We start from the raw sequence: 25,214 nt of genomic DNA, 5'->3' as shown, positions 1-25,214 counted from the left end.
TTCAGTTAAGTCAAATAACTTTAATTTCATAATAATCTACAAGTAACTCTGCATTTTAAGTGTGTAGTCCTTTCAATTTATATTCCCACATATATTTAAATTACACCATTTAAAGTCAAATATGTTCCCTCTCACAGTGATAAATTATACATTAGCTCATCATGCTACTGTTTACAAAAGTTGAGAGAATAATGAGCTGCATGTCACTGATCTCTATTTGTCAGTTTGTCTCTTTAAAACACGTATAAAGGCATCTCTCGGTACTTCCACATTGCCAATTTTTCTCATCAACTTCTTCCCTTCTGCCTGCCTCTTTAAAAGCTTCATTCTTCTTGTAATGTCTCCACCATACTATGAAAAGGAAAAGTATTTTAGTAAATTCAAATGCAACTACAGTACCTTCAGCAACACGAAACTCAAGGGCTTAAAAATAGTCAGAAAGTCTAGTTATATTATGACAAAAGATTATTTTATACTCCAAATAGTTATCCCAAGAGGCCACTAGTTAAAAAGAACAAGGGAGAAAGTGTGCATGTTTGTTGAGGGTTGAATTCAGTTACCGAAATACATACGCTCACATAAGCATGGCTGACATTAGATACAACCTATAGGATATCCAAATCCCCCTGGAAGAGCAGCAGGATGCCAGCTCAGATACGCTGGGGCATCTTGACTAGCACTAGGTGCTTACATCTAGATAAGTTAGCTGAACCCTTATACAATGTTGAACAAACACCATCCCACATATGTGCCTAGCAGAAGAATTCTGTAATAGCTGTGAGAAAGGGACACTTGTTTAATTTTTTCCCCACCATGTTCGCTTCAGAGAGCTAAAGACAAGTAAGAGGCATCACACCTTTCCTATAGGTTTGTCCAGTCTTGTTGATAGTCAACTATTGCATATTTAAGGCGTTGTCATGATGTATTACTGAAAACCCAAGTAAAAGTCTAATCACAATCAGTCTCTAAAGAAGCACTTTTATAGTTTCTTAAATCACCTGGAACAAACAATTTAGGAAACACGTGAAGTTACACATGTATGTGTGTGTACACACACATAACATTTACTATATGTCTACAACTATTAGAAAATGGTGAGGAGACAGGAGTGAACACAGACACACTCTGCCGAGTTCACTCTAAGTGTGTAATTTTGAAAAAGCCATTACTCTTTCTGATTCACTCTTATGAAAGCTGCAACTAGAGGTTACATGAGTTGAATTTTGAAATAAAAGCTTAAAAGTATCTCTTAATATTCCATTGACACTTAGGAGCACAAGCAGAACATGTCTTTGCTGGGTTTCTAGGAAAAGATAGGCCTATCACATTAGCAAGACTCTTCGGGTTACACACATCAGAAACATCAGAAAATGAAAAAAAATACCTACACATTTTGCCACAACATTTTTTCTGTAAGCTTTCAGCCTGTAAAATAAAATAACATATACACTTTAACACATTAGAATGTGTTAAAGCTATTAAATATGTGAAGCTAAATACTGAGTTGCCAAAATACCAAGCGTTGTTTTTCTACTAGTTTTGTAAGATGTAAGATATTATGATTGGAATCATAATATTTTCATATTTTGTATACAGAAGACAAAGTTCTGAACAGAAGACAACTCACATTTCTCAATTCTAGAAATATCCCTTAGGGTGTATAATATGTACATAAAAGTTACAATCTTGCCATTTTATCTAAGATTTCTGCTGTGATTCACAAGTGTTACATGTGTGTATATAGAGATGTACACACAAATTCTTACAGCACCTCTGCTTGGATCCCTACTTTTAATTCTTTTACCACAATTTAAATCCTATTTAAATAGCAACAGCAAAAATGTGACAAGAAACACCACATCAAGGAAACAGTTTGCTCTAAAAGAAGTGAGTGCTGCTAAGAAACAGTTGTGTGTTCAGCTTGCAACATATTTCCTTTGGAATAGCACAGTTGGTTTTTTTTGCTGATTCTCCCAGAGGTTAAACTATTCCACAGCTAGCTAATTTTTTCAGTAGTAAGAAACTTTTTCCACTGCCAAAGAGGAAGTGGACACATGGGTGTTGCAAGTTATACTCTACCCATTAAGTGCAATGCTGACCACAAGCAATTTAAAATAAAAATACATTTTTTCAAATTAATTTTCAAATTAATTAAGTCCTTACTCATAGTCACAGCTCAAATGTTTTGGGGTTTCCCCCCAAGAGGTCCAGTAGCATATACAAGAATACGACTTTACAGTGAAATCCAAGTACTGTAATGCATAAAACTATTTAGGTAAGACATTATAAGTCCATATTTTAAGTAGCTTAAAATAAGGGGGGTGCGGGGGGGGGGGGGAGGAAAACAGAAGGGCTTCACTTACGTTTCTCGTGCAATGATTTTCTTGCCAATAGCAGCCTGGATCGCTATTTCAAACAACTGTCTAGGTATAGCATCTTTTAAACGTTCACACAGGAATTTACCCGTAGCATATGCCTTATCACTGAAAAAGAAAGTCACCAGTGTTTTCAGAAAGAGTAATACAACCCCAAAAATATATCCATAGACCAAATTGTTTGATAAAAGGATTTTAGTAAAGGTTTTCCTCTTTTTAACTCAAAAGATAAGCCGATCAGATCATAATTTTACATCTAATGAGCAGTCTCTGTATGTCACCTGTTTCATAGAAATAGGTGATAAGATTGTATTAACAGAAGGTCTTCAAATAAATATTTTAAGTTTATTATAAACACCCTGATTATCACACTGAAGCCATTTTGAATGCTGTCACAGCTTCCAATGCAATTTTAAACTAGAAGGTCAAGGAGGATTTTCATTGATTGTAGGCCAGAAAGGTCAAAAGATCTACATAATACAGAAATATTTTTAAAACATCTGTTTTTATATAACAAGAAAAAAACCTAAAAACATTTTAATGTACTCTTGTCATCTGCTAATAAAAGTTATCCAGCTATACTCAGCATCTAGTTTATATTTTGGAAAGAGAAAATGACAAAAGGTCTGAAGAAGCTACTAAACATATACTTTCATAAGCCATTGAAAACAAATGTGTCTCTTCTCTCTAAAAACATCCATATTTAGCAAAAATTTTTTTGCAACATACAGCTGAAAATAGTTTTACGTGTTTTCATGTAGCAACAATGTGCCTCCCTGCTACCTGTATAAAGCAAACAGTTTAAGCATGAAGTACTTAAGGAATGTTCATTAAGCATTACAGTTTTAGAAGATACAGATATTTGAATAACTAGCACAAATAATAATGGCTAGCTTAATATTGAGCTTACAGTAATCTCAGTAATTCTTTCTCTATAAATGTAATTCAGCATAATTCTTTTTATATAGACAGTCTATCTACACTGAGATGACTCTGAGAATAGCTGACGCAGGAGCAGAATGAATGCTGTCTACAAGTTAAAAACAGTTATTTGTAATCTAAAGTTAAAGAAAGGCTATCATTAGTTTTAGTGAGCGAAACAGCTCAGGGGTACAAGCTAAATTGATCAAGAAACACATGTTAAAGCAATAACTAACTTTTGCAAGGTTGGCCACTCCATTTTGCATCTTTTCAAAGTAAAGAGATGCAGGTAGATTGCTAAACACTGCTTATTTATGAAAAATACATTAAGTAGCAAATGTATACGAGAGTTATTTCACTCCAGTCCCATGATCTTTCCGAACAAAGTAAGTGTTTCATTTTCCTACGTTGACCTTCTGAAGTTCAGGAATTCCAAGGATTTTAGGATTGCAGTTACGTAAAAATATGAAAATATATAAATTTTTAGCAACTACAAGTTAGTATGTTAAGACCAACCAAATAAACAAAACAAAACACACACCCAAAAAAAACAACAACCAACTGAAAAAGTTGATCTCAGAATTACTGGAAAGGGAAGCTGAAGTTTCAGAAGGGAGCCTTATAAAGACTTTCTGAGAAGCAAGCAAGGGGAGAGGCTGGAAACAGGAAGGCATTATTCTCACCAGCAAACCAGTAATTCCTAAGAAACTTGTAGAAACTGAATCCTTTTAGCAAAAAATTTCTGAGGTAATTACATCCAGTAAATATTTACATTCTCCTGGTACTCTGGCTGGAGGCAAAATAACAACAAGCTTCTATAGAACACGAGTTACTGGAAGCATAAAAATCAATTTTTTTTTCAGTTTTTCAATAGTAAATAAGTGCCATAAACGATTCATCTGGCATCTCCTAGACTGGTCTCTATTTAAATTTTTCCAGCCCCTTGAAAGATTGGCATTTTGTATTTCCTTCTCCTCCCTGCCCTACATTACCACAAAAATACTATATCTAGCACTTTAATGCCTCTTCTTCATCTCCAAAAGTGGTGATGTGGTAAAACCCTCAATGCTGTTTTCATACATATGTATGTATTACTAATATATGACAAATATGTTTTCATTATATATTAATAGGAAGTCTTATTACGTTGGAATAGAAAATCCAGTCAACCTACTTGTGTATGATCGTTGCCAGTTCTTCAACTGGACTTCCATTTAGAAGAATATCCATTTTGATAAGGTCTGCTGCCTGGTATCCTGCATCTTCATAATCAAAACTAAACGGAAGCAGTTTAAAAGTTAGCGAGGATTTTGTAAAAATTATATTCTGCATTCTTTGTTGCATAAATTTTAAGTTTTAGACACATTTATTAATAAAACACTCAAACTTTTTATTAAAATGAGCACAGTTTTTAATAGTCTCTCAGTACGTCTCCCTTATGCAAGGCTAGACTAGAAGTTTACTGCAGATAAATCTCATTTCCAAGGCAGCAGAAGACATCATATTGTCTTCCAGCTACCGAGCAAGGTAAATCAATCAAAAATCTACATTCTTACTGCAATCTCTTAAAGAGTTTATTCAAACACTTCTTTTCTATCAGCTGGAAGTTCCTTAAAGCTCCAGGCAACAGAACCCTTCAACACAGCTTTTGAACAGTAAACATCCTTGACGTCACACAAATCAAACACTAACACTGGGTTGTTTTCTTTTCATCCTCTCATTTGACAGACTTGTTATATGACCCCTATTATTATTCTGACAACAAATAATCTTTTTCCTCTTCATTTCCAAACCATATTTCTGTTTTGGTAGGTATGGGCCTTTCTGTCTGTGCGTCAGTTTGCAAAAATTCTTAAAACGGAGGAGATGCAGATACACATGTAAGAGAGAGCTAGCTAGCTATCTCTTGTATGTAAGCATAAATGCAGAGAATGCCAATACCGCTAATCTGGTCAGATCTGAAATATCAGAGGGGAAAAAAAATCCTTTGGGATTATTTCAAAGTACTTCTTTCTTAATTGGCTTAGATAAACCATAGTTGTGTGAATAGATTCATATAACGGAAGCATGATTGAGAGCATTAAATACACAAGCAACATTAGGGAGTCAATTAGGAAATAAAAACTGAGAAATAAGACAATGCAACATTGTTTGCAATCATACCTGAATCAAAGGAAACCCAGCATAATTCTGCTAATGAGATAGCTTCTTGATAAACAGATTGTTTTTTATCTAGTTGGAGAGCTAGATCCTGAGAGAAAACTCAAAATCTCCATCCCCCTGTTTCTTCTACCTGTCCCTTCTTGCCTCCCCACTTTTGCTTATGCTTCTACTTCAAATACACACACACACAGAGAGGCAAAACACATCTTACCTTACCTTTATAAGGCATATTTAAGAAAACACAAACTCAAACCAAATTCAGTCCTTCAATAAAATTCATTTTTATGCTTATAAAATGAATAATGTAATTAGGTATACCAGTTCCTGTCAAAGTGTAATATATCTTACTAACGACATGTCTATGTACCATGTTTGTAAGAGCTATTCAGTCTCCTGTGGCATAAGCCCATCTGCCATGCAACATTTTCCCTTCCATTAAACTCACAAAGGCTGTTCGCAAACAGCTGAGCATTGTTCTAGCCTCCGAATTTATAGAATCCACCCACAGAAGAACATTTTGTCTCAAAATACAGATTGTTTACTTTATGCCCATAATAAAGCGTGTAAGTAGTGTTATTTGTTTTAAATATAGTTTGTTGATTGTTTTTACTAGCTTGAAAGAATCAGTATGTGGTTATTTTCCCTTTTCCACCAAGAGACAATACAGTAGGAAGTACATTTTCAGTGATTCCTTTGATAGAAAATGCCCATTGTCACTTCAGACAAGTAAGAACCATCTAGATCTTACTCATCTAGATGAGCGAGTACTGCTCTATAGGTCACACTTGAATAATACATGCATTGCCAAAGAAAATTATTATTAGGTAGTGATGCACTTTTAGTGTTTTTCAGATTTATTTCCATCCATTTTCACAGTGAATCTAATTCATTACAGGTGAAGTAAGACTCGATTTGCAGCACCATCACAGAAGAATATTCTTCGCTTGTGCCCTTCCATGTCTTCTTGGATCTTTTTTTGTTCACCCCTCAGGGTCAAGGGTGAGGAGAGGGGGAACAGAGGAGGTAGTTACCTTGCATAACCAGAAGACAGAGACTTAAGAGCATCATAGAAATCCACCACAATTTCATTCAGTGGAAAGAGGTATTTTAGCATAACCCTGTGTTCATCAATGTACAACATATCCTTCTGGACCGCTCTACGATCCTAGACAAATAAAAATCGTTTCAGTTCTCTGTGACAGAAGTTTTCTCCAAATAAATATAAAGCAAATTAAAATAAACAGCTATCCAGTCTCCCGTATTGCAAGCCCCAAAGTAACATTCTTATTGGTAGTTTGCTAAAGTCCCAGAACAAATTGCAGCACCGTAATAAATGAAATGGTTGTAACTTAACTGGACAAATGATTCAAGTCCATCCACTCTAAAAGCTGAATTTTTGAAATCCTTAACAGTTTCTGCTTACTGCTGCCTTTTAAACGTATAATTATTTGGCCATAAAAATCTCACTGAAATTAGATTTTCACAAACATTGGAGTATTACACAGTAGGACTTGCAGGCTCATCTTTTCTGCCAGAAGGATGTCCTTAAAAGTTATTTTAGGAATTCTTTTTAATAGATCTTATACTTCACTGTACTGACATGCAAGTACTGTACTCTTTTGTATTATGTATTTTGAAATGTTAAAAGCTAAGAAAATATTGTGAAGAAATTATATCAAGACAATATGCATGGCAGTTAAAACATTTTTAGTTAAAACTATTTCAAATACACTTGGGGAAATGTGTTTGGCCATCACTATCATAAACGTACTCCAGTGAAGTACTGAAAACATATGAAGCCTCATTATGGGCTAACAGAAGTCATATTTCCATGAATATACGTCTAAAAAACAATAGGTCTTAATCCCCTACTGCAGTTTCTGTTCTTTCAGGAAAACAGAACTGGCTATGAATTTGTCTAGTAAAGGATGCTTGACCAGGTACTTATTGTCACTGAGCTTCATCATTAACTTTCAGTATAAGGATTTTGTAGTTCAGAACTAATTTCACACATAAAAAGTTTAAAATATTTTCTTTCAAAAATATTTAATAATTACTGTCAAAGATACTCTTCAATAGTATCTAGTATCTTACTATCTAGTATGTCCACTTTAAGTGTGATATAAAGAGCTTAAAAATGCAAATGACAAAACTAAAACTATATACCAACCTGACACAAAGCAATTATTTTCCCAATATATTCATGAGGTGTTACAATAGTACCAAGAACAGTTGGCTCCAAATATTCTGATACTGAAAGTTTATCAGGAAACTGCACAGGGTTGATAATAGTAATCTCTGCTTTACCATACTCCTGAAAACAAACAAACAAAGCAGATACTGTAATTTTACAAATAAGTAGACTGAATAGCAAAGGAGACAAATATAGCATTGAAAAAAAAAGCTAAGAAAACGTTTCAATTGCTTGGAAACACTTGTGAATTATGCAACCCAAATTCATACCAAGCACAATTTTGAAAGAGATTTCTACATCACATACAGAAGTCCCTGATCAGCATATCTTTAAATATTATTATATAGAAAGATTATAGGAATTACTTTTCACTAGGAAAATGGGTTTTTTAAGAATTTTATCCAGTGAATTTTAAAACAGAGGAAGTGCTTAGAACTAGGACTACAACCCAGAGTTATCCACAGAAATATAAAAGCCTTTCTGTCCATCTTTCCATTTCTCTCTCTTGCCTGTAGAGCAAGGATCTTCCTTCTTACTCCATCCTGATCCTATAAGGTATAAGGCACAACTTCAACAAAAGACCTGCTCCAAGTATTCTGGCGTTTGGTGATGGGGACATTCTTCTTTAAGTAAAACATTGGGTTCAGGCTCCCTTACCAGCTGACATGAGCTTAGAAATTAAGTTTTTGATTCCTGTGCAGGTGCTTTCATGACCTATTTTTTTTCTAGTCCAACATCCCGATAGGAGCTGGAGTTACCCTTCTGAAATAAGAATAAAAGGAAGGTCATGTTTCTTACCGTGTACATACAATCCCCCCACGCACCAAGGCAAGTGCTTATATCACTTTCCACTGACAAGGCAGCGTTCTTGAACAATGTCCCAACCTCCAGCACTGTTTGAAAACAGTGTCCCACATCAGCAATCCAGAATCACTTATGCACCAAAGGTGTCAACTACTTCATTCATGTTCTTGAACAATGTCCCAACCTCCAGCACTGTTTGAAAACAGTGTCCCACATCAGCAATCCAGAATCACTTATGCACCAAAGGTGTCAACTACTTCATTCATAGCTGCTACACTGCCTAAGCAAGAAACCAAAATAACTGGAGAGAAAAAGGATCTATGCCTTACACTTTTCAAGTACAGCAACCTTTCTTATACAAGCTGTTTGGAATTTACAGATTTTCTGTAGTGTTTAGAGGTACATGTTGGATAATAAGAAGCCAACCTATTTGCAGCCTCCTCTGTCAGCAGGTGCTTGTAACTCCAACTCTCTCTCTGAACTCACCGTTATTTTCTTTGCACCCAGTTCAACGAAGTTTGCACGTGCCTGTTTCACTGCGATCAAAAACTCACTTGTCTTCACCAGCCCCTGCCAGTCTACAGTAGCATTACAAGCTATTCCTAAAAACATTAATGTTTTCTGACTGATAAAGCCTGGGAGATTATTTCACCTGCTTTAAACTCAGTCCAGTCAGTATGCACTTAAAAGAATACAACAAGAAATGTGTCCTTTATTCCCATTTTCAAGGACAGGTGTAAGACATAAAAAGAAAATGCTTGAAGCAGAAGGGGGAAGGAAAGCTAACATTCTTAAAAAAAGTCCATTAAAAAAAAGTTTTAAATTAAATACTGGTGTTTCTAATGTTTACCATAAAATAAAGTACTAGTCTACATTAAAAAAAAAAGTGTAGATGTTTATTATAGGAGGCTTTTAAGCTGCTATTTACATAAAGCTGTAATAAATTTAACATACCTTTATCAACTTTGCAGAGGAAAGAATAGCTTTATAAGGAACCGTAGGTGCAGTTAAAATAACAGACATGTTATACTCTTGCTCCAAACGCTGATTAAAAACTTCCATATGTAAAAGACCAAGGAAACCCAACCTGGAAAAAAAATACCTGTTGGTAAAAGTATTTGTATATCCCCTGGAATTTCACAGTGGGCTTTTTTTCCCCTCCAGCACGTTCACACAATATCAGGCACAGCAAACAATCTCTGAAAGACCAAATGATCCTACAGTTGAATAGCACAAGTCTTTGAGAACAAAAACTATCAATCACAACAAACTGCATACTCTGCGCAAATACAGAATGTAAAAAAAAATCAAATGCTTTTGATCTTTACCTATCATTAATTTGAATTAAAGCTCCTAAATCTTGAATTAATTTTAATTCAACCTTCAGTTGACTTAAAACTGCATTCTCAACCTACAAACAGTTCCAAAAATGAAAGCAGTATAAAAGCCTCACCTCCATCCAGCTCCTAAGGCAAGGCTACTGTCACGATGAACAGTTACACTGGAGTCATTCAATGTCAGCCTTTCCAAAGCACTTTTGAGATTATTATATTCTGTTTGATCTACAGGATACATTCCTGTCAAAACATATTAGATAGAAGTGATGTGATAGAGAGCTTTATCTAGTGCATACTTAGCTTTCAAATATGCCTTTTATGGTGAACACGGTAATGAAATCAGAAATAGTTTACTTTCAACTTTTTTAAAATGTGAAAAACAATACAAGGATTTTTTTTTTCCCCAAAAAAATTAGTTAAAATGTAATAAAGTTTTAGATTACCTCAAAAAAAACCAAGAATTAACATTCAAGCCATAATGGTAGGGATACTGTACTCATCTAATCCTTCACAGTTGTGGAAGATGCACAACTAAGTATAACCATTGTTTTGCAGGGCTGCAGTGTAAACATAAATGAATAAGCAGACAAACTTCACTGAGATGTTCCTTCAAAGCTTAAGTGTGAACGGCAAAAAAAAAAATTTGCCATATCAAAGTTGTGAATGTTTCTATAATTTTTTGAAATTAATAAAAAGCAGCTGTCTGTAAAATTACTGCCTGAAATAGGTTCTATTGCACCACTTTTCACATCACCGTGTTCAGAAAATGAAGATTGCTCTACACCAAGAAGCAACACACATGCACACAAAAAAAAAATTTACAGGATTACGCTTTTCTACATTCACTGACAGACAGCATAATCTCCATGAGACAGTTCAAGTGAGTTTTACACATTCCATCACAACAAGTCTAGAAAGTGATTTACAGAATTTATTTCTTTCTAAAGCCATTTTCCGTAGCATTTGTAGTACTTACTGAAGCTGGTGGCAACAGCTCAACATAACCATTCAAGCTTAAAAGGTCAAATATTTTACAGAATCATTCTGAATATTAGCTTTGGTAGTTTACTATATTTAACAAAAATTAAATAGTTGCTAATTTTTTAAAAGAAAAAAAGATTTCACAATAATTATGGAAACCTGGTTATCAAGATAAAGAATTTCAATAAATGGACTTCATTTTTTAAAGTCTCAAATCTTCTTCTCCAGCTACCAAGAATTTACTGGCACTAGAAGCAATAACTATAGCTAAAAAATACATGTTAGTCTTTGTCCTGGTTTCGGCTGGGATAGAGTTAATTTCCTTCCTAGTAGCTGGCACAGTGCTGTGTTTTGGATTTAGTATGAGAACAATGTTGATAACACACCGATGTTTTAGTTGTTGCTAAGCAGTGCTTACACTAGTCAAGGACTTTTCAGTTTCTCATGCTCTACCGACTGAGAAGGCTGGAGGTGCCCAAGAAGCTGGGAGGGGGCACAGCCAAACTGGCCAAAGGGACATTCCATACCATGTGACGTCATGCTCAGTACATAAACTGGGGAAAGCTGGCCGGGGGGGCGCTGCTCGGGGACTGGCTGGGCATCAGTCAGCGGGTGGTGAGCAATTGCACTGTGCATCACTTGCTTTGTATGTTATTACTATTGTTGTTATTAGGATTTTATTCTATTTCAATTATTAAACTGTTTTTAATCTCAACCCACGAGTTTTCTCACTTTCACTCTTCTGATTCTCTCCCCCATCCCACCGGGGGTGGGGGGGAGTGAGCGAGCGGCTGTGTGGTGCTCAGTTGCCAACTGAGGTTAAACCACGACAGTCTTATATTCATCTAAAACCAGTCTGCAACTATTATGAATCTTGTCTGTTGAGTCACAGGGAAAGTTACACAAAGCTATATAAATGATGTACCTCTGTAGCTTAACTTTGCTAAAACTCTAATCCTCACAACTCTTAATATATTATTTTAGAAGCTCTAATAACTCTCTTACTCATCACTGGAAAAAAGTAATTCCACTTTATATCAGTTTACTCCTCACCTGCAAAAACCATTGGCTTCGCTGACTTAAAGCCAGGCAAAGGCTCCACTGGCTGTTTATACAAAAACAGCGTGTCTCCTATTTGGGCTTCTGTTACTTCTTTCATTCCAGCAATCAGGTAGCCCACCTGTCCAGCATATCTAAATAAAATTGGCATTATATGGACATGCTTCTTGGCATTATCAGTATTCCTGCTGTTTTCCCCACTTGACTTAGCCCAGTCAGAAATGCAAATAAATCACCCCCCTAAAAGCCCACACACAGTCCAAAAGCCAGATTTAAGTTGTTTCTCCTCTGAGCTGTGAACTTTATCCCAAGAGACAAACTATCTGTTGACTCAAGTAGCTCTATTTCTGTTACAGTTAAACAGTACATTTATAGTTCTGGATTTTTAATTCTGTGCTACTCCCAGTTTGAAAGCTGGAGCTAGAAGGAACTTCTCAAGGATCTAAGAAACAGAACCAGAACAGTTCCCAGCTGCCACCACAGCAAGTTTCATATACTAAGTGGAAGAAACAAAAAGACAAATGCCTTCCATCAGCACATAATGCTGTTGGAGAGGAACCCATGGTAGATAAAGAGTAAAACACAGCGTACCATTTTTGGTTGGGATGGAGTTAACTTTCTTCATAGCAGCCCCATATGGTGCTGTGCTTTGGATTTGTGAATAAAATGGTGTTAACAACACACCAGTGTTTTAGCTATTGCTGAATAGTGCTTGCACAGCATGAAGGCTTTCTCTGTTTCTCACTTTGTCCCCCCCCAGCAAACAGGCTAGGGCAAGAGGTTGGGAGGTGGCACAACCAGGACAGCAGACCCAAAATGACCAAAGGGATATTCCATGCCATAGAACGTCACACTTGGCAATAAAAAACAAGGAGCGTAGTCTCTCCAAGGTGGCTGTTGCTTGTACACTAACTTGTCTGCTAGTGGTCGGTCTGCTTGTGGGAGATGGTGAGTAACTGATTGTCTTTGCGTCACTTCCCCCCCCAACGTTTTTCTTTTTCCTTCACTTAGTTAACTGTCTTTATCTCGACCTACGAGTCTTTCCTCACTTTTGCTCTTCCAATTCTCTCCCTCATCCTGCTGCAGTTGGGGTAGTGAGCATGTGGCTGGTTGGGTGCTTAGTTCTGGCTGGGTTCAATCCACCACAGAGTCTCACTGAGAATCTCCCAAGAGAGTCATTGACACATACTTCGATGCAAACTGATAAAGCTTCTCCGCTAATCCTAAGTACCTGATTTTCTTCCCAATGCTGCCATGAGGAGCCAGTTTCTGGAAGCTGTTGCAGTCATGGATTTTAAGTTTTCCACCCTCAAAATATGCTGCAGCAATAACTAAGATGAAGCCCCATGCCCTTCCACTCTCAAACAAGGTAGTTCCTAGAAATAAATTGGACAGCTGAATAAGAATATCAAATGCTAGTCTTAAAAAAACTAGCTGTCCAGATGTTCCATGTACTATAGATGATAGAATGGCTTCCTCCCCCTAGCAGTGTCCAAGAAGTCCCCAAAAGCTTCTGCCTCAGCATGCCCAAAATGAAAAACACTGACATTGAGCATTAAATTACAGATAATAATCATAAAAAACCACCATCACCAAAGAACAAGAACAAAACACCCAGACATCTCCCAGCCTTTACCACTCAAAGCAAAAATCAAACAGAAATGCAGGATTTTGTATCTTATACCAATTTATGATTTGTTCCATTGAAAGAAATTTTTACTTACAGTTTATGCGTTGGCTGCTCATTTGGAGTAAGAATTCCCACTTCATTAACTTCGTATCTTTTCTTTGTGTGCGCAGACACAATTTTATGCCCTTTCTGAATCTCCCCACCAAAGAGTGCAATGTTGGCTATGACGCCTCGGTAATGGTCAAAGGTGGAGTCAAATACTAAGGCTTTCAATGGATCAGCAGTATTACAGTGGGGTCTGTCACAAAAAATTTAAAACAATATATTAAGCAGTGTGTTTTTCATTCAGTATCAAATGAGCAAGCACCAGCACCCCAAAAACTTCCATATTAAAACAGATAAAACTACTGAGTAATTTTCAGTAAACAAACACATACCAGACATCATTTCAGTGTTTCACTATTCTGCAGCAAATCTTTACTTTTTTTCTCCCATGTGCAATAGGAGTACAAATAGAACAAAACCAAATGCATATTCATCATACCCATTTCACAACAGGTGAAACTGATGCTTAAAATATCGTATTACGGGGAAAATAAAAATTCAACAGTTACATTCCAACAGCTGAGGTTTTTTTAAAAAAGAAAAAAGTCCACTGATATTTTGGTATATATATTCCATCCTTCATGGAAACCTACTCTCAAATTTTCATTGTGGTTTCTTTTAACTATCATTATTAACTAATATGATGACTACAATTATTAGCTAATAGTAGGAAAAAAGATTGAAAAGCAATACGCTGATTGAAACTGACCTGTAATTCAGCAGCTTTGTCATCAAGTTCCTAGGTAAAAGTCTATTTTAAAGGTTGGGTTCAGGATTTGAAACTCTAAGCACAACAGATTTCAATTACCTTTACCATTTTAACAATGCAATGTTCAAAAGGAGTAACAGCACACACAGATCCTCAAACACTAAGTTTCATGGAAGCTATATAAACATTCATAGAACTATCACCTTTAGTCACTCACCTCTCATCTTTCATTTCATACTGAATTCATTTTCCTCTCCCACTTCTTAAGCATAAAGAAATCTTCTCTGCTGACATTCACACATTCATTTTTTAAAAGGCATCTCAAATCTGAAGTGTCATTTTTTCTGATTTGCAATTTGAAACTGACTTAACCAGCTCAGACATTAGATTTCTCCCACATTTCTTTATAAAGTATTGACTTTAAATTAGATCAATATTAAGTGCAGAACTAGTGCCATTATACTGTATAAATGCAACTCATGGTTTCCTAATTAACCTTACAAGGTTTCATAACAAAATACAGAACTTACGGTGGAATCTTCTCAATGACCTTTTGAAGAACTTTCTCAACATTTGTTCCTTGTTTAGCAGAAATCTAAAACAAGTTCAACAACAATTTTATATGACGTGTCTTACATTCATTCAGTATCTATTAAACAGGGTCACATTTACTTAGACAGTTTTGGTGGCCACGGATAACACTACCCATAAAAGCACTCTGAAACACACTTTAGAACGCTATTACTATGAAATGCTTATTTGATTATAAATTATTCTGTAACATTTTTTTTTCTCTCCTGAATGGCAATTGTTGTTACAGTAAAAGTGAAAACAATTTACGGACCCACAATGAGAAATCATTTAAAATCTATCTGATGCCATTCATCAAGACATACTAGAATTTTTAACTAAGTATGTTCTCCACTCTTGTTTTCCAGGAGGCACTCTTTAAAGAAATTCATGAATGTCAGACAAAGACAGGCAGACAGATGACACCCTGTTGATTTACTGCGTGTACATGTCTTTCATTAGCTACAAAGAAGATACAGATATACAATCAGCCATGTTATAAAACTTCAAGAGATCTTACCCTTACACATTCATCTATAGGGATATCAAACAGCTTCTCAATTTGTTTTTCAACTCTTTCAGGGTCTGCATTCTTCAAGTCAATCTGAAAAACAACAAACTGCTAAATATACAGGCAATCACGTCTTCCATGTGATCCAGCACTGTAGTTTCCAAATATACAAGTCAAGGAACCTTTATGTATTTATGAGTAAAACACAGAATTCTTATTATATTCTAGCTATTTTTTCATTATATATTTCTATTTGAGGATACATTTCTTATAAATCTTCTATACATTTAAACAACCCAACTATTTAATATGAAACTCTAAAACCTTTATTACCTTATTTATGACAGGAATTATTGCAAGCTGTGCTTCAAAAGCAAGATAGAAGTTTGCCACTGTCTGAGCCTGAATACCCTAGAAAATAAGCATTAAAAGACTTTAACATGGAATCTTCCTTTTTTTTTTTTGGTTTTTTTTTTTTTGTTTTTAAGGCTTACTATACAATATAAGATTACTTTGCTATTCTATCCACTCCTTCATTTGGGGGATAAAATAAGTTATTAATTATACACATTGCTGAAAAAGAAAACAACATTCCTAAGTACCATTTCTCATAATCTGAATATAAGTAGACAAACTAATAATGCTGTGTGACCACATACATGCAATTATTTATAGATAACAGTATTATGCATACATTATGCACCAAGTACATATTTTTATATACGTTACTTATTTCTGAATAACCAAGATCGTAACAGGTACCTCAAAAAACAGATTCTTTGTCCACAACAAACTATTCACAAATGGACTAAGACAAAAAAAAGGGATGTTTATCATGGTAATAAGACTGTATGTAGCTACTCCAGAGGACAGGAACATACCTTCAACTTACCTTACAGTTATTTTCAAAAAAGAAAACAAATTCTAAGTTTTGTACCTCACATTTCTTTCAAAAGGATGGCAAAAGAACAGCTCTGATCAGAAGAAAAACGAAGATTACCTTCCAGATCCAAGTACCAGACAAGGAAAAACAAATAGAGAGAGAGACAGAGACGCTAATGAATGAGATTATAAAGCCTAATGTGACAATCGGACCAGAGAGGTCAAAAGTGGGTGGGAGGAGAGGAGGAAAAAAAGAGAAGCTACTTCTTGTCTTCCCCTTTGTTTACAACAGATCCAGTGGGAAGTTACTTATACGGGGATATTCACTATGGATATAGGGGCCTAACTTTTTAGGCAACATAAAGAAACAAACAAAAAATTATTAAAAAACAAAAAGAAAAAAAAGTAAGAAGTATGCAAGACCTAAATCTTGAAAATTACCTCCAGAATTCAGGCTGGCAGGAGAAACATTAGCAATTATAATGAAAAAGTTGAGTTCATGAGCATTCTGACTAAGAGGCAAATACAGAATACCAAGTAATCGCACAACATTTAAATATGATGTAAAAAAAGTTATACACATTAAATATAAAAACATCAGCACATTTAGAAAACATTTATTACTAAAGCTTACTTAAGAAGTCCACTTGCCCACCAAGCCAGGAAGGAACAAGTGTGCATAATCGTTGAAAGGAAGTTAGAATTTTTTTTTTTAATATAACAAGGAAAAAAGTAGCATTGATTTGACCCTTGTACAATCCAATCATAAATATGCCACAGAGAAAATTATCAAAATACTTTGTGAGCATGTGTCCTTATTTAAAATCATGTTCCCATAATACTCATCTTCTAGTCTGTTAACTGATTCTTCAGAATGTTCCTAGCACTGTACAAATAAAAGTACAACTAAGATCTCGAATTCCACTTCCCTCCTAGTATAGACTTTGTCTGTAAATTTATGAGTGTATCACCTTACAAACATTTTACTCCCTCACTCTTCTCCTTCTCCTGAAAGATCAGTCAAGAACCTGTTAATCCAGTGGATATAAAACTTCAAGTTTCCAGAGTAAGTTTATTCACATTCAGCTTATAGTGTCCTTTAGCTTTAACGTTGCCAGTATTGGTTTGTATTATTGACAATCAAAAACACAACAGCAATTAGTTATAACTAACAGTGTGGCTGGTTGAATCAATCATCAAGCTTCCCAACAAGAAACTGAAGGTACTCAAATGGGTATTATAGCTGATACAACAGCTAAGAGTTCTCCAGACTGCCATCTGCAAAGTTCATACTCTGTACAAAGTAGGATCTGATCCCATTACTCTTCTTCTGTAATGTAATACTTTTACGGAGATAAACCAGGGGCAAAAACCCAATGGAAAAATTAAAAACCCCTAATCTTCTCTCTAGCTTACTTAAAAAAATTCCTTAGATTCTAAGCAGAAAACAAGAATTAAAAACTCTACCTCATTTGCATCCACTACAAGTATGACACCTTGACAGGCAGACAGTGACCGTGATACTTCATAGCTGAAATCTACGTGGCCCTGTGGAGAAAATAAACGTTTACAATTCCAGGTATTTCTAGAGTCCTTTGCAAAGATTTCTGTATTATGATGTTTTCATTTGTCTATATGTTCATCCAAAACACAATTCTTACAAAAAAAGAAATTGAATAAACACAAGAAGCCAGATATCTCCTACTTTTAAATACAAAGACATTTAGCTTTGTGTGACTTAAACACTGTTTATACTTAACTTACTGGCGTGTCAATAAGATTTAAGAGGTAGTTTACACCTTCATGACTGTAAAAGAGAGATGCAGATTGTGCTTTAACTGTAATTCCTCTTTCGCGTTCCACTTGCAGTTTATCCAGCACTTGTTTATTACGGTCAGTTTTAGCAATTGTTCCTAAGATAAAAAACGGTTTTATTACCTCACTTAGTACATTAGCTCTCAAAAAAAAAAAATTCTTGAAAATGCCATTAATCAGGAGAGCATGGGACCTGCAGCTGCAAATGAAGCTCTTCCATCTGATTAAGCTAAACTTAGATTTTCATTTAGAAATAAAATTACACTTCAGCTCTTAACTTCTGTTAAATAAATTTTTACGTATGAAGTTATATTAAATACTTTCCTGAATAAGCAGGATACAAAACATCATGTAAGTCTAAATTAGAGATTAAAAAGTAGCAAAAATTCCATTCAGTGCTAAATAATTTTGATGTTTAAAGAAACTTCACCTCCTATCACTGCAGAGTAGCTCCATGGCCCACGGCTCCAACCAGTGCCAATCTCAATTGCAAAAAGAGCATTATCATAGAGCTTGACAGACCTGAATTCAAAACTCCATTCTATCACAGGCACCAGGTAAAATTGCCCAAAGCGACACGCAGGAGGTAATCATAAAGAATAACTTTGATCAAAAGCTTCTCTCCCAGGTTTTGTTTTGCTCACCCCTTAAATGAGAAAAGCAAGACTTTTCCAAAGGGTATTTCTGAGTAGCTAATTTAAGCTCCGCTCTGAAATTAGTCTCCTCTTGGGAGATACAGCAATTGCTTTACAGCTTACCTTAGAGAACCCTCTAAGGAAACCTCTGTCTCTCTCTTCCAAGGAAAGCCTAGTTTCAGAGTCACTTATAGTTATGAAGATCCCTTAGAACTTCTGCTTCTCACTTTCACTTTAAAGGGGGGTAGTTTTCCTTATCCTCAACAACACCACAGAAATAAAAACACTTAAGTCCAAGAAGCACTCCGATGAGGACAAAATAAAAACCTCTGAAGATGAAAGTAACACAACTTCACCAATACTTAGAGTGAAGGAAAAAGCAAGTCTATATAGCAGCTGAGAATCTATGGAATTTACACTTAATTACTAGCAGCTATTCTACACACTAAATCTAAATCAACACAGGGCTGCACATTTCTAAAACTTACTATGCAGCGTCATATCAGCTTCACTACCAGTGAGCTTCACCACCATGAAAGGCAGTTGTTTATGGTTTGGCTCACAAGAGGACATATCATTACTTTCATCTAAGTACAAGCAGCTGAAGTTCCTCTCTGTTTCAGTAACACTTTTGAAAACTACTCTGTCCAGAATTCCTAGGTCATGACAGTCCCCTTCTGTCTACCCCAAACACTAGCAGTAAACATCATAAACTTGCTGTGTACCGGTCTAATGGACGATTGGTCAGGAATGACAGGAGTAGCATCTTGAACAAGGAATTACACTCCTTTTCATCTCTTTCTACAACTTATACTTCCTTGAGTGAATTACACACTTCCTTACCCCTACTTGCAGGCAGATCTCAACCAGAAAGAAAGTCCATCATATTCGCATCTGTAACACTATACAACTGGCAGCCTAAAAGCACAAGCAACCTGGCACTAGAAGAGCAAAAATATTAGAAATCTTAGTAATAATCAAAGCTACAGAAACTTACACGTCATCTTACATGTCAAGAAAAGGTAGTATAAAATGAGAACGCTTACCTGTAATTTCCAACAATCTGTCTGCTAGTGTACTTTTGCCATGATCTACGTGAGCTATAATACTGAAGTTTCTAATGCTTTCAACAGGATACATCGACATATCTAATTTTTCCTGAAAAACAGAAATTTATTTTCATAAACCATGGTTACAGTCTCTACGTGCAATATGACCTGGCCTTTAAAAAAGAATTAACTCTTTTCTCTAGAAGAGGCATAAGTTGAATAGAAATACAAAAACTTAAATTGCCATCAGTGTTTAAAATACTAGCATTTCATTTTAGTCATACATACATATATATTTATTACTCTAAATAATCAGATTGCTGGAAAGTGTTGTGAAAGGTACTACGTTCTTATGAATATAGGGAGTTGGAAAACTTAAAACAGTTTCAAGTTTGTTAAACTACTAAACTTAAGGATTAAGAAAACTGGATTCAGTGGACCATTAGGACATCACTCTTCACAAGCATGTTAAGAATACAGCGACATTACCTAGCAGCTCAGGCGGCAGTAACCTTATCATAAGGAGCAAGCACACTTTGTGGAAAAGGAAGCTACAGGTAACACTTATCTTGGCTAAATTACAAAAATGCAAAAAAACAGCCTGACTTCCTTGGTTCACTCACTTGAAAGGTCCAACACTAAAAAACTTCTTTTTGTGTTATTCCTGCTCATTCCAAGTAGTACAACATTTTGAAGAAAGGTGGCTTCTTTGCTTTTCAAAGCCTTCAGCAACAGGAACCAGGAGACCCCTAATAGCAATCAGTAACACTTCACTGAAAAACTTTGGTCGCCGATTTGAGAGATGCACAAAGCTCATCTCTCTTACACAGACTACGTACGGCAGCTCCGGGCCAGGCAGAGAAGCAAGCCCGGAGTTCTTTGCTAGCATCAATACACAGCACTAAGTAGCATTATCCGCCGTGTCCTTCGCGGCATGCCTCGGCTTGGAACGGCAAGTCCTCCGACTGCCAAGGGGACGCAAACGCCCTTGCAGCGGGAAATTGCTACTCCGGGATGACATCGCCTGTCCGGAAAGACCACCTTCTACACACAGGACCACCGCCTTTGGGGACTCGTTGCAGGACAACCTCGGGCAGGCGAAACGCCTCCCCGCATCCCATCCCTCCCGGGCAGCCCTGCGGACTCACCTTGCCGCTGGAGCTGTACAGCCGCTCGCACGCCACGGGCCCCGCGGGCAGCCAGGGCGGAAGGCGGAGCGGGGCGGCAGCCCGCCAGGGGCTCCGCAGCCGGGCCCACCGCATCGCCGTCCTGCCGGCGAGAGCCATCGCGCTTGCGGCTAGGCTCACACCCTCACAGCGCGGAGGGGCGCTCGGCAGCCTCAGCCCCCATCGCAGCCCGCCTCCCCTCCGCTCCCCTCACCGCCGCGCCGGCCCGGCCCGAACGGTTCCCCAACGGCTCCCTAACGGCTCCCCAGCCGCCCCTCCCTCCCCTTCTCGCGCTGCCCGCGCAGGCCCGCTCCGGCGTGGCGTCGCCTCGCAACCCGCCCCCCGCGCGGGAGACCGGCGAGTTTCACGGCGCGAGGCGAACACGAGCGGCCGCCCCGCGCAACGCGGCGCCCCACGCGCCGGAAGCGCTCGCGGCAGGCGCGGAAGTGGTCAGAGCCCCGCCTCCTCCCTCCTCCTGCCGCGAAGGCGGTGCCGAGCGGGCGGCCGCGGTGTCCCGTCGTTCCGGTGTCCCGTCCCGTCCCGTCCGTCCCCGCTCCGCCCCGCCTCCCTCCCGCCTCTGGCCGGCGGCTCAGAAGCCTGCCGCTGTCGGGGTGCGCCGGGAGCTAATGTCAGCCTCGCCTCAATAGGCTGCGGGTGCCCGCGCCGCCCGCGGGGGCTGCTCGGGGCCTGCGGCCTGCTGGGCCGCGCCTTCGCCTGTAGGGGTGTGGCTGCTGCCCGCGCCTTTGATGTCGGCTCCCCGGCGGGGGCGGGCCTGGCTGAGGACCCAGCCGGGCGGGGTTCCTGCCTGGGTCCGAGCTGTGCCTGCAGAGTCTCCCGCAGCGGCCCCGTAGTGCTGCTTCGGAAGCGCGGACATCTCGGGAGAGCCTCCCCAGGGCTTTCCCCTTGGCTGTCTGTAAAAAAAAACACGCAAAACACAGCAGCTTGGTCCAGTTGCTGTTCTCTGATGTCCTGGCAACCGGTTCCTGGGGCATCTTCCCTGTATATTTTTTTCTAGGCGCCGTTAATGATTGACAGCACAAACGGCATTTTTACAAGTTTTTGGAACTTTGTTTTCCTTTTTGTTTTTTTTGTATGAAATGGCCCACAAGAACAGCTCGGTCTGTGATTGCAACATCTCGGCGCCACTGCAAGACATACAATACTGTTGCCTTGAAATACTTATTTACTGGCATAACAGAGGGTTCTGTTGCCTTGTATGTCTGCTGCTTTGCCAGCATGTGGCTGTTCTGGCCTTCACAGTAGTGCTTTGTAAAATTCGAGAAGCAGAAGAAGGTCATAGTCTCAGATCTGTTTTCCGTGTGTTACTCTTTGTGGGTTGACATTGTCTTTTCCAGATATTTTTGTAGCTTATATTTTTCCTAGTTTAACTTTTATTACTGCCTGCATGTTCCTCTGGTTTTTTCCTACTTGAAAATTTTGTGTTAAGGTTTCACAGACCTGGGAAAACATGCAGGCCTAGGGTCACTGCTCAGTTTACATGTATTGGCTTTATCTTTCTCATTTGCTCAAATCTAATCAGGATTTCAGCTGTAGCTACATAAAACATTTCAGAAATGCCAGCAGACCACTTAGCTAAGAAAACTGCAAATATTTTTGTCAGATTCACTATGTAGAGATGTGCCAAATAAAGCAAGACAGAGTATTTTTTGAGCGTAAAACTATTTAAAGGAGGTTTAATTTCAGGATATCGATATAAAATTCATACTCCATTTTAAGTTACAATGATTTGGTCTCAAAAGGCTGGACAGAAGTGTCTGATACGTAGTGCAGAGGGTGCAAGAGTTCTGCATGTAGCGGCTTGGGAGTGTGTGGTAGTGCATTTGCTAGCACAGTTCACCGTGCTGTGCTGATCACGTTGAATTTGGGTAGTAATGGGCAAAGAGAGTCCTTCCCCAAATTCATGAAAATACATAGGGAAAGAGAAGCGTGTCCTTCAATGGAGAATGAGCGTGACAGGAGCCATGAATCCAAAGACGTGATCCAGAGTATAGATACGAGTATAGCAGCCATATTTGGAGGAAAACATTGTTCCTGCTATACACAGATTAAGTTTGATGCACTGTAGATATTGGCTTATCCCTGTGCAATAACAGAGAACGTAAGTAAATACATAGCAATCCTGTAATTGCTAAAGGGATATTGTCTTCACTGTCCCAAGAGACAAGAATGCCAACAAATCTAAGAAGGCGCTCTATTAGCAGGAATTAAACTACTACGCTTTACAGAGTATCTTCAAATACCGCCACCGCAGAGCAATGTATATAGATAGCATATTTGAGCAGTTCCAAAAAAGCGACTGCAGAGGTAGCTAAATCGCACATTCGCACTAGCAACACACATTGTTCATTATGTGGCATGCGCAAAAGCGCGTAGTCACAAAAATACCTGCAAAAGCAAAAGTTGTTACAAACCAAATTGCGTGACTGAAGGTTGCACTTGCGCTCCATACCTACTCCTTAGAGAACCAAGGCTTGTATTTGCACCACCTGCACACCAAGCTGGCTGAATACAGCCAGGATTCAAGGAGGTGTGCTGCCATAGTTACTGAATGAGCTTATGCGCTGCGTCTTCATGCTGGAACTTGTTCCTGTCCCATTGGCATGGAGTGAACACCTATGGAGTGAGTGCTGGTCCACGCGGGGAGACAGCAGTCCTCAAGGTTAAGCTATTGGCAGGTCTATGTATTTTAGAATTCTGAAATAAATGAAGAAAAGCAGGAACGGAACGGCTTTTCAAGTATGACTCCTAGTCATGTGAACACAATATATAAGTTCAGATCGGTGGTCCATCAGTAAGCCGGAACAGAGCACAGTAAAAATGACAGTCATCTGTCTTTACCTTCTCTTTTCAGCTTGGATAAATATATGAAGCAGATGTTAAGATTTTTGATCAATTTGCTTTGAGCTCCGTATGCAATGGAACACGCTTACTAGAACAATTATGGAACGATGTCCAGTTGAGCAGAATAATAGATGTTAAAGTATTTACGGGACAGCAAATCAGTAGCATAAACATGAATTTTCAAGTGATCCATTTACGTGTCAAAATGTGACAGATGGATGTACACAATTAATATTTCCTGTACTTCAAAAGCCATTAGTTACAGTGAGGATAAATTAAATGTACCTATCATTAGCTATATTGAGTAACATTGAAGCCAACCACATAAAATGGTAAATTCAAATATTTACAGATTCATGACTGAAAATGTGGAAACAAAATAAAAGCATGAATCTCATGAATACCGATTCCCAAGTACCTTATTGTACCTACACATGAATGCAGCATTGAATGTCCTATCAATAGTTATTTCAGTTGAAGTCTTAATGTAATTCTGCCGTTATTTCAAATCACTCAGTGTTATGTGTTATTTCCTGGCAGTTGTGTTCAATGGAAACAAATATGTTCCCTAACTGACATGGTGTCATAGCCTGGGTTTTAACAGGAGTCGTATGTTTTCCATAAACTGACAAAATTGCAGAAGTAAGCATTTACACAGTCAGTGGTCTGAGTCATCCGCTAAACTTCTGTAAGTGTGACAGTCGCACAGAATGGCATGGCATACCATAATGCAGTGAATAATATAAAAGGTAAAGAAGCATTTCCCCGATAGTAAAATATGAGCTGATATGCTGCAGCTAAGATTTCTTAGCGTAATAGAGATTCCCGCATGCAGAAGGCCAGGCAGATCGATAATCAGTGGTATCTGTGAAACACAGCAGAGAGTGTACCACTTGCTATTCAATCAGCAGCGCACCTCATTTGGAAGCGATCTTTGGTAGCACTGTGAGACTCCGGAAATGTAGAAATAAAAACAGAACAAGATTCCATGGTGGTAGTGAAAAAAAAGCGGGGGGGCGGGGAGTATTTCTTTCTTTAATTTGTGAGGATTTCTGTAACAGAAGCTGGGTAAACGATATCACAGATTTCTATTCTCCACAAGTAGTTACTGTGCAGATGGAATAGCCGTGACAAAAACCTTTCCTGTCACTGGGAAGCGCTGCTGCCAGCTTCCCTGCTAAAAGGCAATGACTTCCTTAAAGATAACGTTAGCAGAAATTTCTCCCTTCTGTAAAACATATTCTACTAAGCCAAATTCACAGGCTTTACATTGCACAGTAATGAACTGAATTAAAAGGACAAAATTTACCCTGAAAAAACCACTAGACAAACAAGCAAACAAAACCAAGGTTAATGAATTTCAGCCTTGGAACTCCTAAACTAAAGACATTATAGAGCAGGTCACTAACACTCATCTTCTAAATATATGTCTATGTGGCAGAGTGA

The 25,214-nt window shown here is 38.0% G+C and overlaps 1 protein-coding gene across 2 annotated transcripts; it reads right to left on the bottom strand.

Moving 5' to 3' along the window:
- On the bottom strand, window positions 1-21,092 carry GUF1 (GTP binding elongation factor GUF1). 2 transcript variants are annotated; one of them, XM_076336191.1, is made up of 17 exons: window positions 20,889-21,092; window positions 19,738-19,849; window positions 18,006-18,154; window positions 17,709-17,789; window positions 15,693-15,770; window positions 15,369-15,452; window positions 14,809-14,873; window positions 13,559-13,762; window positions 11,829-11,968; window positions 9,911-10,034; window positions 9,412-9,544; window positions 7,630-7,773; window positions 6,491-6,624; window positions 4,471-4,572; window positions 2,364-2,483; window positions 1,389-1,425; window positions 1-351 (listed from the first exon to the last, which is right to left on the bottom strand). In XM_076336191.1, the coding sequence occupies exons 1-17, from the start codon at window positions 21,024-21,026 to the stop codon at window positions 214-216; spliced, it is 1,983 nt and encodes a 660-aa protein (XP_076192306.1). In that variant the 5' UTR covers window positions 21,027-21,092; the 3' UTR covers window positions 1-213. The 2 variants fall into 2 exon arrangements, with proteins under 2 accessions (XP_076192306.1, XP_076192307.1); XM_076336192.1 differs by lacking the exon at window positions 20,889-21,092 and adding an exon at window positions 20,364-20,429.
- Between the last annotated feature and the right edge of the window lie 4,122 nt (window positions 21,093-25,214).

Source organism: Aptenodytes patagonicus, chromosome 4 (assembly GCF_965638725.1).
Source record: "Aptenodytes patagonicus chromosome 4, bAptPat1.pri.cur, whole genome shotgun sequence".
Taxonomy (NCBI): domain Eukaryota; kingdom Metazoa; phylum Chordata; class Aves; order Sphenisciformes; family Spheniscidae; genus Aptenodytes; species Aptenodytes patagonicus.
The sequence above is the reverse complement of the archived record's forward strand: the minus strand, read 5'-3'. Positions and strand labels throughout refer to the sequence as shown.

Bases quoted from the DNA above. Each gene is read 5' to 3' on its own strand.
- GUF1 (XM_076336191.1), bottom strand. From the start codon at position 21,026: ATGGCTCTCGCCGGCAGGACGGCGATGCGGTGGGCCCGGCTGCGGAGC. The intron at 15,771-17,708 runs GTAGAGTTTTTA...CTTATTTTCTAG, and splicing joins TTGTAGTGGATGCAAATGAG to GGTATTCAGGCTCAGACAGT. The intron at 9,545-9,910 runs GTGAGGCTTTTA...TTTTTTTTCCAG, and splicing joins GCCTTAGGAGCTGGATGGAG to GTTGGGTTTCCTTGGTCTTT.